Below are 12,954 nucleotides of genomic sequence, written 5' to 3'. Positions count from 1 at the left end.
ATCATTCCTCATGTTGCTTTTCACAACTTACATTTAGGCTCTATTGCTCTTGCCACAGTGCCCTATTTTAAAAAATACTGCTGTGGCGTAAGAGCAAGCAGAGACTAGGTCTACAGCTTTGGAATAATGATGGGTCTATCAACAACCAGACTCCTCCGTCCTGGCAGCCATCTAGTCTTTTCCATTCCAAATCCATCCTTCTGTTATTCTCCGCAGCTTGCTCAGCGCCATGATGCTCCCCTGGGAGCGAACGTTAGCGCTATACAAATGCACATAAATATCAAATATCAAATATCAATAAGCATACAAATATTTAAAACCTAATTAATGACTTTGAAGGGTTCTGGTAGGCGAGAAACATCCACCTTTTCTGATAACAGTCTGCTGTATATTTGTTCTTTTTCCTCTCATTTTTTTGGCTCTGTTGTTCTTATGTCCTTCTTTTGTATGTTGTATGGGCATACTGCCAAGATCTACCTGGACAATAATTGCATTCTAAGAATAACATTACAATTATAAATGTTCCCAAAATGTAAAGAGAAGAACCATGGGCATCCATACCGAACAAGGTAAAGGCCTGCTGAAGTAAAAGACAGATCCAGGCCTAGTCTGGAGAATAAACTTCTATGTTCTAGTCAGAATACAACTACCAGTGTGAGAGGTTAAAAATAATAACATCGATATAGGATGTTGATATAAAAAAACATCCAGGGACCCTATACAAATCATATAATCACATAATGCAAGATCATACCCACGCTGCTTTCTATCCCCGCTCACTTTCTCCAGCAAGGCAGGACTAGGCTCTGAGTGAATTCATAAAAAGACAGATTGCAACATATTTTTACAATGTATAGTAGTAGCCTGTTTAATCATTTTTCATTGTATCTTTGTTTTCCTTTTTATCATTATCAAATCTGTTTTTATCACATGTAATATTAGCTTTTATTAATTCCTATTATGCATAATGAAATTATATTTTATATTGTTTCAGTGTATGAAACATTGGTTTGTCAGCGAATGCTTAAAAAACTGTCTTGGTAATTAACATTTGGAGTCAATTTCATCCCATGTTATTTTAATTCCTTTCATCCTTTCTTTATAAACTCTGTCGAAGCGTTCGCTCTGGGCCACTGTAAAATGGTTCTTCCAGTCCCCAGATGTACCTGCAAAACACAAATAAAACGACAAATAAAAGTCTGACTCCCCCATTGCACATTTATCCTATCAACCAAGAAATGACAAAGTTAGGGCAACTTCAGTGTCTGTTTGAGCAATGCCCTACTATAAGCAAATCCCAGTTCCCCATTTTAATATTTTACTATGATTTACTCTGACTCTATGAAACTAAAATAATGTTGCTGGGGATAATAAGAATGAATCTGTTTCTTGGAAGCGCTTATGTGAAACGTGCTACATAGTGAATTCTTCTTTTCCTAAATTTAATTGAATAAAGGGCAACCCTGAAAGCTCGCCTGCTTGCTAATAGAATCACTGGAGGGGCGGCAACGCATGACCACAACTCCACTGTATGCATAAAATAACCACTCGACAATGTATGTTAGTTTAGGCACTACTATGTGCATTTAAGACAAAGGATTGAATTGTCAGTCATCGATAAAAGTTCTAAAGCTCTGCAATCTTTCTCTCATGGCAATGTGTAGCTATCTCACATTACCTAAGGCATTCTGAGTTTGTCAAATGAGGAGCAAACTGTTATGCACCCAATGTTTCATACCAGGTTGTGGGAAAATTGCGCATTGACTCTCAGTTTATCCTCACGAAAATTCCTGCAGGCTTTACCTGTAGTTATTTCCAAACAGTAAAGAAAAAGTCCCAATTCTGAGTTTTGCATTTCAGAACGAAACTTCATACAGCCTTACTATGGGGTGAAACCATATCTCATGTTATCCCTCAATATGGCTCGCAGAACTTAAAAAAAAAAAGATTTATGACACCTCAGTTTTGGCCCAGCTAGATGCAAATCAGTCTTGACCATGCTCCAATAGGAACAGTCCAGCCCAAACTGCTGAGTCAGGTCCTCCCTGAACTGGAACACAAGCAACCCAAGACAGTTTTGCCCTAGTTATGAGCTCATTAGATGGGTACAGCTTGGTTCCAGTGACACAGTATGCACAGGACCCCTGTCTAGGCATACCTGTCCCACTTAGGGTGACACATTAGTATACAAAACAGTGATGGATGGAATGCTTTAATTTATCTCAGCCACTGGTCATCACTCAGGCGGCATTCCAATCCATTATTTTTCTGCATGCCATGCCACCTCAGTGTGCGCCCAGATAGATGCAAATCATTCTTCACCCTGCTCCAAAAGGAACAGTCCAGCCCGAACTGCCAAGTCATGTCCTCCCTGGATCAGAACACAAGCAACCTAGGACCAGTTTTGCCTTAGTTATGGGCTCACTAGCTGGGTACAGCCAGAGGCGTCTTAAGGGATGCGCAAAGTGGCCTGTGGCCTGTGGCCCAGGGCCCCAGTCTTTAAGCCCCCCACCCTAACAGAGCCAGCTCTGTTCTGCAAAGAGTCTTGCCCGGATGACCTTGAATAATTAATAAACTGATTGTATCAAATACTGTTTCCCTTTTAATCATTTTTAATGTAGGTGATGTATGAGACTATTACAGACATTTTTTAGGAAGAGACGTTGCGTTTATGTTTCATTCTTCTAGATCAAAACAGGACCTAACATGTACATATGCCCCATAGATTATTTGGAGTAATATCAGTGAGCAGCTCATGTGTTACAATATTGAAAACACACCTCACTGTCCCTAAATATTAGATGTAAACACGCTCCATTTCTTCACTAGTTTTGGTTCCCGGGCTGATGGGTTGCAGCCCTCAACGGCGGTTGCTAGAGCAGTTTGTGCACACCACCAAATCTATTGATATTGGATCATACTTGGGGTTACTACACTGAGGCTAGTGCGGCACTTGGAGTCCGCCATTGGATCTTTGTCTTTATTCAGAATTTGGACCAGTGTGCCTGTGCACTGTCAGTGATCTGGTCAAAGATGACATAAAAGAGCTGAAACTGGATCATAAATTCAAAACAGGTGCGAACAGGGGCTCCCAAAATACATTTGGTCCAGGGCCCCAACCATCCTTAAAATGTCCCTGGGTACAGCTTGGTTCCAGTGACACAATATGCACGGGATCCACGTCTGGGAATGCAAGTCCCACTGGGAGCACCACATTAGCATACAAAACAGTTATGGATGGAATGATTGAATTCATCTAAGCCACTGCTGATCGCTCGGGCCCCATCCCAATCCATAATTATTCCGCACAACGTAACCTCAATTTTGACTCACCTACACATAAATCAGTCTTGACCTGTTCTAATAGGAACAGTCGAGCCAAAACTGCCATGTCAGGTCACGGGGAGCAGGGTCAAGTGTGATTTACATTTTGTTGGGTCCATGCTGGAATGGGGTGATAACCAAAAAACAATTTCTTTAGACCCACATCTCTGACTGGTAGTAAGTGTTTGCCATTGTTCAACATTCCGTCCATCAATTGTTCTTTTTGCATGTTTCAACCCAAGTGGGGCAGGTTTGTCCAGATGTGGGTCCCATACTCGCCATGCCACTGGATTCCAGCTATCCAGGCTGATGAGGGGTGATACCCCGAAACTGGTTCTAGGATGCTTGTTTTAGGTCCAGGGAGAACCTGGCCTGGTAGTTCGGGCTGGACGGTTCCCATGGGCAGGGTGAAGACTGATTGGCGTATTGCTGGCCCGAAACTGAAATGGAAATGGCGTGGTGAGCCAAAAAACAAAGGATTTAGGCCCAGATATCGAAATGTGGGTGAGTGTTTGTCATTGTTCATTAATTGTTCTTTTTACATTTGAATACATGATATAACAGGGCTACGTTCGAATACAAATACCGAAACTGTAACATGAAAATGCTCGCCAAAGCATAACATATATTCACCTCAACTTGGCTGCTACATAAGATACCAACCTGAGATTAAAAAATGCACAATTTTCTGGTAGATAATTTTCTTCCTGACCCACTTACAGGTGGAATTTCGGCCAGGAGTAGACACTGAATGTAAGAAATTGGGTTCCTGGTTGAGGGGGGTGAAATCCAGGTCACGTAGTAACCACAATTCTTCTCAGTGTAAAGTCAAAAGCAAACTCTAAACGAACCTGCGCTCAACCCTAAGGTAGCTTGGAGTAGAGCCATCAGGCTTAACTCAGAGGCAATGTGTAAAGTATTTGTGCGACACTTCAAACAGTAGCACAGTGAAATCACACCACAAAAAAATGCCACACCAATTTAGGCGAATATAGCAATTTTCAATAAATAAAACAAGGCCAATACACCAAAAATCCAATCAGTAGTACTGGAGATTTGCACCTTTAAAGTTTTCAGTAAAAACAGCTACAAAAAGCACATTGTGCCAGCAGTGGATATCTAGTTGTGCTGGACCGGGACAAAGTCATAAGTTGAGGCTGACGGCGATGAAGCATGGGTCAGCTACAGGCAGGAACACAGTTAGGCCTGATGAAAAAAGTATCTTTAATTATGGTTTGCGGACCAATGTGGAGGTCTGCGTTAGGTGTGTTGCACAGCCGAAGCAATGTGTCGGTTCTGAGATATAGCGAGGCTGCAGTGTGAGGTCCTGCATCGTTGTCGAGGCTCCCATCAACAAGGGCTTGTGATGCGAAGTCTGGCATTGAGTATGCATTGCTGAGTCAGGACATTGGATTGGTTCCAAGGAGTTGTAAGGCTGGGATGCTGAGTTCAGCATCATCATCAAGGCTGTTGTCAATGAGGGTTGCGAGGGCCTGTGCTGATGATGCATCATGCGGTGGCAGTTCTGATGAGGCAACAGACTCCAATGTGAAGTGGGAGTTTATGATTGTTCTTTTCTACACCGCAGCGGCCATGCGTTGGCTCTGCTCGGGTTTGCACTGTGCAGCAGAGGAGCTGTGTCGGCACCTCTGAATCGTCAGAGTCTGGCGGAGCACCTTAGGCCCACTTACAAGGGTCCAGAACTGGGATGGCACCACTTGAAAGGGTAAAATCGCAGATAGCATAGTTCAGGTGCTGGGTTCAAAGTTGTTGAAGCCTTCTGTCCCTTTAGGTTCTAGTCAGGAGGCCAGACAACTGGACCTTGGATCCACTTTAGGGTCCTAGGTTCAACAGGTGGAGGTCCATTCCTTCTCATTCAGACAAGAGGGCAGCAGTTGATAGAGCATGGATGTTATCTTTTGTCTATCTCTATGAATTCACCCTCTGAAAAATGATTTGTGAATTTTTATTTATGAACATGACAAATGTGTGTTAGGTTATCACGTTTAAGAAAATACACAAATTAAATTTGATTTAGATACTGCATCGTAAATGCATGCAGAATATTAGATGTTGATTTGTGATGGCATTTAACCGTAAACAAACTGTGGTTTAACATATATATTGATATGTTTTTCTTTATACCTAAATGAACGTAATAAACAAACTATAACATAAAAAACTCTATAAAAGAATACAACTGTTATGTGTTAGGAAAATGGTCAGTAACATTAGAGCGTGTAATGTGAGCACTGACACTGAAGAGAAAGCAGATGCTGTAATAATTTGTGCCATGTAAAGGTTTATTTTATATGAGCTTTCGAGTCTTGAATGATGTATTAACCAATAACATGACAAGAGAATTGCAAATTAGTATGAGAAATGATATCAAAGTGTTATTTTTTTTATTAGGGGGACTTTATACTCACATAATGCATGGTATTTAATAATGAGATCCATATTTTAGCATAAACTCCTCGTGCACTAGCTGTGTTTAATGCAGGCCTCAAACTTCCTTTTCTGTCCTAGCATGAACTTATGACCTGAATAGTCTGAAGCTTATGGGAAACTTTTGTAAAGTTTCTACTTGTGCTCTAACACTCAATAATTCCTTTAACGTGTGTAGCATATTTAACTGGACTTGCAACAGAATTGTTACAAGGTGTATAATTGCCCAAAGTATGGACAGGGGCAGTTCCTATCTTCTCCACCTTTTCTACCAATCTTGCGGTACAGAGACTGAGGATTTGGACTTTCAGAAATAAGCTAACTGTTATGAAATACTGTGTTTGCTGGAAATAGGTATGCATGCACTATGAAATCTTTCCGACTGGAAAGTTTAAAAAAAAAGCTGTGGCATTGACGCTGCAGTACGGACAGGGGCAGACAATCCTGTCCAAGAACTGGTACTGGTCATTTGGTGATTTACTAAACATTCATCCCTAGGGTTTGTATGAGAGATTATTTATTTCTATAGACTCACTTACTCAGCTGTGAGAGATAATTCCTTTCACATTTAATTTCACAGTTTGTCAATGCTTATTAAATCCTTTCAATTCATAAATTAGATTGGTATGCTAATCATTTGAAATCTGATAAACATACAATTTGAGATAAATGACTCTGGTGATTCTGGTTAATTTTTTTGTTTTGGCCCATTAAATCTGAGAAATTCCATCAGTACTAATTGACTGTTAAGAATTATTTTATTCCAGGTCCTCATTTGATAATTGTTCATCCCCTAAATGTTCTGGTCCCTTTCAGCACAGAATAAGATCTGTCAGAAGACCTAATGAGATTAGTTTGGTAGCTGAGGTTATTCTAAGATAGAAATTTAAACAACTAAAAAATGTTATGAGACCCTACACAGTTATGCTAAAACAGTTTTTCCTGTAGCGTGTCAGATGGTTTACTATCTGACAAGACTGGGATATAAGGGGGATGTGTAATGAGGTTACACCAGATTTGCCCCAATCCCGAGTTCAGTGATCCTTTGACTGAATACTTGTTCTGAAGATGACAAAACAAGTGGTAAGTATTAAAAGGGTTGTGAAAATATTGCATTCATATGCGTTAGTAACATTAACTAGAAAAAGGCATGTTTCAGTGTTTAATGTAGATTAGAGTTGTTGTTGCATTGAAGTTGTTATCAGGTCCGAAGTGGTCTAAGATCCAAGGATATACACCCAAGGATGATCTCGGTGTGGCATATGCGAGTAAGTTCGTCTGCTGTTTCGAAGATGCTGTACATGAGACATCATCATCAGGAGCACCAGAGAAAAGAACTTTGTGAGAGTGTGAAAAGCTACAATTGTTGGGATTTTTCTCAAGTGCACAGAGGATTTTTCATGTGAATTCACGGCTGGTCCAAATTTAGCTTAGGTTGGATGAAAAAATTTTGGTTGAATGGAGATCTATCAATTCTTTTAGAGGAGCAGACAAGAGTTTATCTGTATTTAGTAGATTGTTTAAGACCAGAGTTGAAAAAGCTGGATTGTAAAGGAAGAGCCAGTTTCTGCGAGGAGTTGGTCTGATATCATAAAATTCTGTACTGTGATAGGACGGTTGGTGTAGAGCTGCGTTGGGATTACTTGAAGGTGTACGAGGAGCTGAGCAGTGATTTGAAGTTAGAACAATAATAAGGAAGTGAGATTCTCCAGAAACAAGTGGAATAATTGCAAAAGGACATTAAAATAATTTGATTGGAAAACATGAAAATCCTAAAAGGTTTAAGAACATTGATACATGGGGACGTGCCTGTAGCCACTAGAGATGGAGTACCAGTTGCACCTGAAGGCACACCTGCATTGTACATGTCTTTAGAGAAAGGATATCATTGATGTACATTGTTAGAAAATTGAGAAATTAATTTACCAGAGCACTCAATCAACAGTCAACACCCAGTGTTTCCACCATTCATATTATTACATAGTGACCACAATAAAAGATCAGGAGCCAAATGTTTCAATGAAGCTAGTATTTGAATCCGGAAAAACATCTGACACGTGTTTTATCACACAAATGACTTTTCCAAGGCTGCAACCACATGTACAAAGAATATAAGTTAACCAATAACACATTAAGTGTATATACATTCTTTACATCTAATATGCATCTATTATGCTTCTAGCATTGTGTCGCGATCCAGCTCCAGGAAGGAAAAAAGGAGAACCATGGCTGCGCCACATGTAAGCCACAATAGATCATACCAGATATGTACAGAAAAGTAGAAAAGCCACCCCAAACAATATAAAGATACATTTTTATTGTGCACTCCCTATTAAGGGTGACAAGGGAATGAAAGCAGAGAAGCAGACGTAAGAGATACGATGATGAGTACACATTGTGCACTCCCCTATGTAGGATGAGGCAGAAAAGAGAGACAGAGAAATTACCAAAAGTGGTAGTGTAGCATAGAACCTGCACCCAAGAGAAAAATCCTCCTTCATCATTAACCTGACCTAATAATTTGGTCAAGTAGTCATGATCCTGTAGGGTAACAAGTGTGAATTGAGATGTATCATTAACTGACAATAAAACAAAAAGTGATATGATTAGTAATTCATCCATTCTAGCCCAAAAAATGAGAGACTTGTAAACCTTGTGTATCTCTGGTGTCAAACTTACAAATAAAACCAAAGTAAGGTTAAACATCCAAGTGTCACAAGAGGTATCCAATTGTCCCAAAGGTAATATCTTTTGTACCGAGGACCAAATCCCAAACGGTCAATAAGCCAAAGAGCGTTGTCCTGAGGAGACATAGTAATGTTAAAAGAGATCCTCTTATTAAATCGTTGTCTTTCAATTCCAATCCACTGGATAATAGATAATATCCAGCTGTATCCATAATTTCAGTAGAGCCTCCCACTAACAGAAACATGAATCCTTTGAGGCCCAATAAAGGGAATCCCGGATGGTCTATCAAACAACAAGAACTATGCCCCCTAATAGAGAACAAACCTATTATCTGGTACTGCAGAAAGGATCATGGAAACTCCCACCAGAGGACGACAGACTCTGACATCTAAAAAATTTCAACTGGAAACTCGAGGTTCTAAAACCTGTGTAACTCCACAAATGGAGGTAATTAGTGGTGGATAACAAGAGGGTGTGTTAAATCATGAAGTAGGTCCTGCCCCACAGGAACCTGATGACTGGATAAAGGAAATAGCTCATTTCACCTTTGAAAGATGTGTGGTAGAAAGGGGTAATTCAAACACAGGAAATGTAAATGGAAAAACACTTGATATATCCAAAAGTGCAGTGGAATTGGAAGGCATGATTTTGGGAACCATGAATCTAGGAAGGATTGCTAATTACCATGACCACAAATAATCGTTTATCTGTAGGGATATTATCAGGAGAGCTAGAACCTCACACAAGAAATATGCTGATGTGGCACAAAAATATATGGTGGATATACAGAAGTCAAAAGCATTACAAAAAAGTATCAATTGGATTTTAGTGACAAGGATCTAGAGAGTTTAACCCATCAGGAAAAAGATAACAGATTAAAGAAATACTGTCAACACTCATGAAATGGGGTGAGTTAGAGAGATAGGAAGGTAGATGGGCTAAAAAGAAGGAAATGAAAAGGCAACCATGCCAATATATCCAATGCTGTAAGGAGAAACTGACAATTTAGGAACAAAAATATTTCAAATGAGAGAAGTGCCAGGAGGAGGGTATGATCATGTTCCTTGGACTAGGTCATAACTAGTGTCCTTTACAAATGATTTCCCAAAGCTGAGAGAGAAAACAGTTGAATGGTATAGACAAGTCTAAAGATTTGTGAAAGTATCAAAGGTGTTGTTGAAGTATTTGGATACTCTGTTTGACATCGTGGTTCCAAATGATTTATGGACGGAGTGTAAAATTGCAATTGATTGGACAGAGACAGGACTGCTGAGAGATTTGAGGACTGGAGCACCATTACCTGAAGTAATGAGACAATATAATCAGGTCATTACTTATTTAAAAGGAAAACTGTCTCCAAAGGAAACTGAAAATCAACAGGATGACACAAGAATTAAGAGACAGTGCATGCATATTATTAAATACTCCTGTAAGTATTTAAACAATATAGTGGAATGTAACATGTGACTGGTAAAGATATGGGACATTTTGTATATCACTTTGTGTATGGATTAAGACCCGAAATAAGTGCATTGATAAAGCAGCATGTGATTTGCTGGCAGAGCAAGACTATAGAAGAGATTCTTCAGTGTGCAAAGTATTGTTGAGATAAAATGGATTCCAAGTACAAAAGATTGAAGGAAAAATTGATGTTGGCTCAGATGAAGGGAGCAAAGAAAGGTTATGGAGGAGTAGGTACTGATTGTTCTGTTGTGGTGCAAAGAAATGGCCAAACAACACTGGTAAGCGAGAGGTAGCGGGAGGACAGCAACAAAATGTGACAGCGCAAGGCAGAGGAAAAGGGGTTTTGATAGAAATGTGGAAAAAAGCTCACCTGTGTCTATATCAAGTTCGGGCATTGGAAGTACGAGTGTAGCTTCAAACCACTGAATCAGATGAATGGGAAGGTAGCACAGGATAAAATTAAAAATGCCCAGACAGGTGATATGATGCAAAATCAGCAGATTATAAGGCAAAAAGTTGTTAACTTGATTATGCCATAAGCCCCTATGCCTCGATTGAATGGTCAATTGCAGAAGTATAATGTGAACATGGGATTTAAAAAAAATAATCAAATTGATTGAAATTCAAACGTAACCCAAAAATACCTATTACAGATTGATTCCGATTTATTCCAATGTTGGTGCCTAAACGGGGAGGAGGAACGATACTTGGCAGATCCTTAGAGGTAGACCAGAGTGGTCTTTAAGTGGAAGGCAAGGTAAATGGAACTCCTATTTTATTCCTTGTTGACACTGGTGCTACCCATTCCACTGTGAAAACCACTCACAGGAAAAAGAATCCAAGATGTAAGAGTTTTAAACCGATTAATGTTAATGCCTGTATCTGAACCAGTTACAGTAAAAATTGAATCATTTAAAGATTTGCACAAATTTGTAATATGTGATTCAAGCCCAGTAAATCTTCTAGGTCAAGAACTATTGAACAAGTTGAATTGCTTCATCTATTGTACTCCAAAATGAATACAAATCCATACCAATTTGAGGAGTTTTTTATATAGCGTGAAACTAGATCCAAAGGTATCAGAGCGATTTACATGAGCACCAGTTACGTTACAGACGGACACATTCATTTTTCTTTTTTAAGTTAGGCATGGGGAGATTAAGTGAACTGCCCAGAATCACAGAATGTTGAGAGTCCCTGCTGAGACTCAAACCTGGTTCCACAGTTCCGAGGTTGATCGCCCTAGCCGTTAGGCCACATTCTCTCCCCCAATGATAAGCATATTGTATTCAAAATGTCAAAACAAAGGACAGGAGTTGAGGGGTTATTTTCTTTATTAATAAGTGGATCACTGACTAAATATCGAGGGACAAAATATAGACTACCCAAAATATAGATTCCAAAATATCAACAGACAAAATATCAAATTCCTATCTACAATCAGGTAAGTACCAAAATATCGACCCCAAAATATCGTTTATATATATATACATTATATAAATATCGAATTTCTTAAAATTAATGTAAAATTTAGAAAATATTAAACATAAATAGCTAAAATATACTTAAAAATACTTAAATTACCTTAAAATTATTAAATAACGTATTTAACGTATATAAAAAAATACAATCATATCTGTTAAAACATATATATATATATTAACATAATATTAATAAAAAATTACACAATATTATTACCGTAGGATAGCGGAGGTGTAAAAATTACTATTCCCACTCCTAGAAGTGCAATAGTAGGGAAAGCGTTGGATAGCGTAGGGGTAAAAATTACTATTCCCACTCCAAAGAGTGCAACAGTAGGGAAAGCGTTGGATAGCGTAGGGGTAAAAATTACTATTCCCACTCCAGAGAGTGCAACAGTAGGGAAAGCGTTGGATAGCGTAGGGGTAAAAATTACTATTCCCACTCCAGAGAGTGCAACAGTAGGGGAAGCTTTGGATAGCGTAGAGGTAAAAATTACTATTCCCACTCCAGAGAGTGCAACAGTAGGGAAAGCGTTGGATAGTGCAGGGGTAAAAATTACTATTCCCACTCCAGAGAGTGCAACAGTAGGGAAAACGTTGGATAGTGTAGGGGTAAAAATTACTATTCCCACTCCAGAGAGTGCAACAGTAGGGAAAGCGTTGGATAGCTCAGGGGTAAAAATTACTATTCCCACTCCAGAGAGTGAAACAGTAGAGAAAGCGTTGGATAGCGTAGGGGTAACAATGACTATTCCCACTCCAGAGAGTGCAACAGTAGGGAAAGCGTTGGATAGAGTAGGGGTAACATTTACTATTCCCACTCCAGAGAGTGCAACAGTAGGGAAAGCGTTGGATAGCGTAGGGGTAAAAATTACTATTCCTACTCCAGAGAGTGCAACAGTAGGGAAAGCGTTGGATAGCATAGGGGTATATTTTACTATTCCCACTCTAGTGAAAATAAATTAATATAATTCACATAATTATCAATTAATCAATTAATAAAAATTAATTATCAATTAAGAATTAATTAATTATCAATTAAAAAATTAAATTAACAATTTGTTCAAAATAAATACCAATAAATTAATTAACATATTTAATTATTTATAATTAAATTCCTTCCCACCCTATTCCCCTATAAACCTACAACCCGCTACAGAAAATAAATTAATATTATTCACATAATTATCAATTAATCAATTAATACAAAATAATCATTTAAGAATTAATTAATTACCAATTAAAAATTAATTAACAATTTAATCAAAATAAATACCAAATAATTAATTAACATATTTAATTAATTAATATTAAATTACTTCCCAGCCTATTTCCCTATAAACCCACAACCCGCTACAGAAAATAAATTAATTTAATTCACATAATTATCGATTAATCAATTAATAAAAAATAATTATCAATTAAGAATTAATTAATTACCAATTAAAACTTAATTGACAATTTATTCTAAATGAATACCAATTAATTAATTAACATATTTATTTAATTATAATTAAATTACTTCCCACCCTATTCCCCTATAAACCCA

General features: G+C 38.3%; 1 protein-coding gene across 1 annotated transcript in view; it reads right to left on the bottom strand.

Moving 5' to 3' along the window:
- Nucleotides 1–852: 852 nt before the first annotated feature.
- The window catches only part of LOC144767505 (sulfotransferase 2B1-like), a 565,054-nt gene continuing 552,952 nt past the window's right edge, over nucleotides 853–12,954 (bottom strand). Inside the window, exon 8 of the mRNA XM_078650923.1 lies at nucleotides 853–1,166. Coding sequence (XP_078507049.1) covers nucleotides 1,045–1,166 — 122 coding nt within the window. The 3' untranslated portion in view covers nucleotides 853–1,044. The remainder of the gene's footprint in view (nucleotides 1,167–12,954) is intronic.

The sequence above is a fragment of the Lissotriton helveticus genome, chromosome 7 (genome assembly GCF_964261635.1).
Source record: "Lissotriton helveticus chromosome 7, aLisHel1.1, whole genome shotgun sequence".
In the NCBI taxonomy this organism is placed as follows: domain Eukaryota; kingdom Metazoa; phylum Chordata; class Amphibia; order Caudata; family Salamandridae; genus Lissotriton; species Lissotriton helveticus.
The sequence above is the reverse complement of the archived record's forward strand: the minus strand, read 5'-3'. Positions and strand labels throughout refer to the sequence as shown.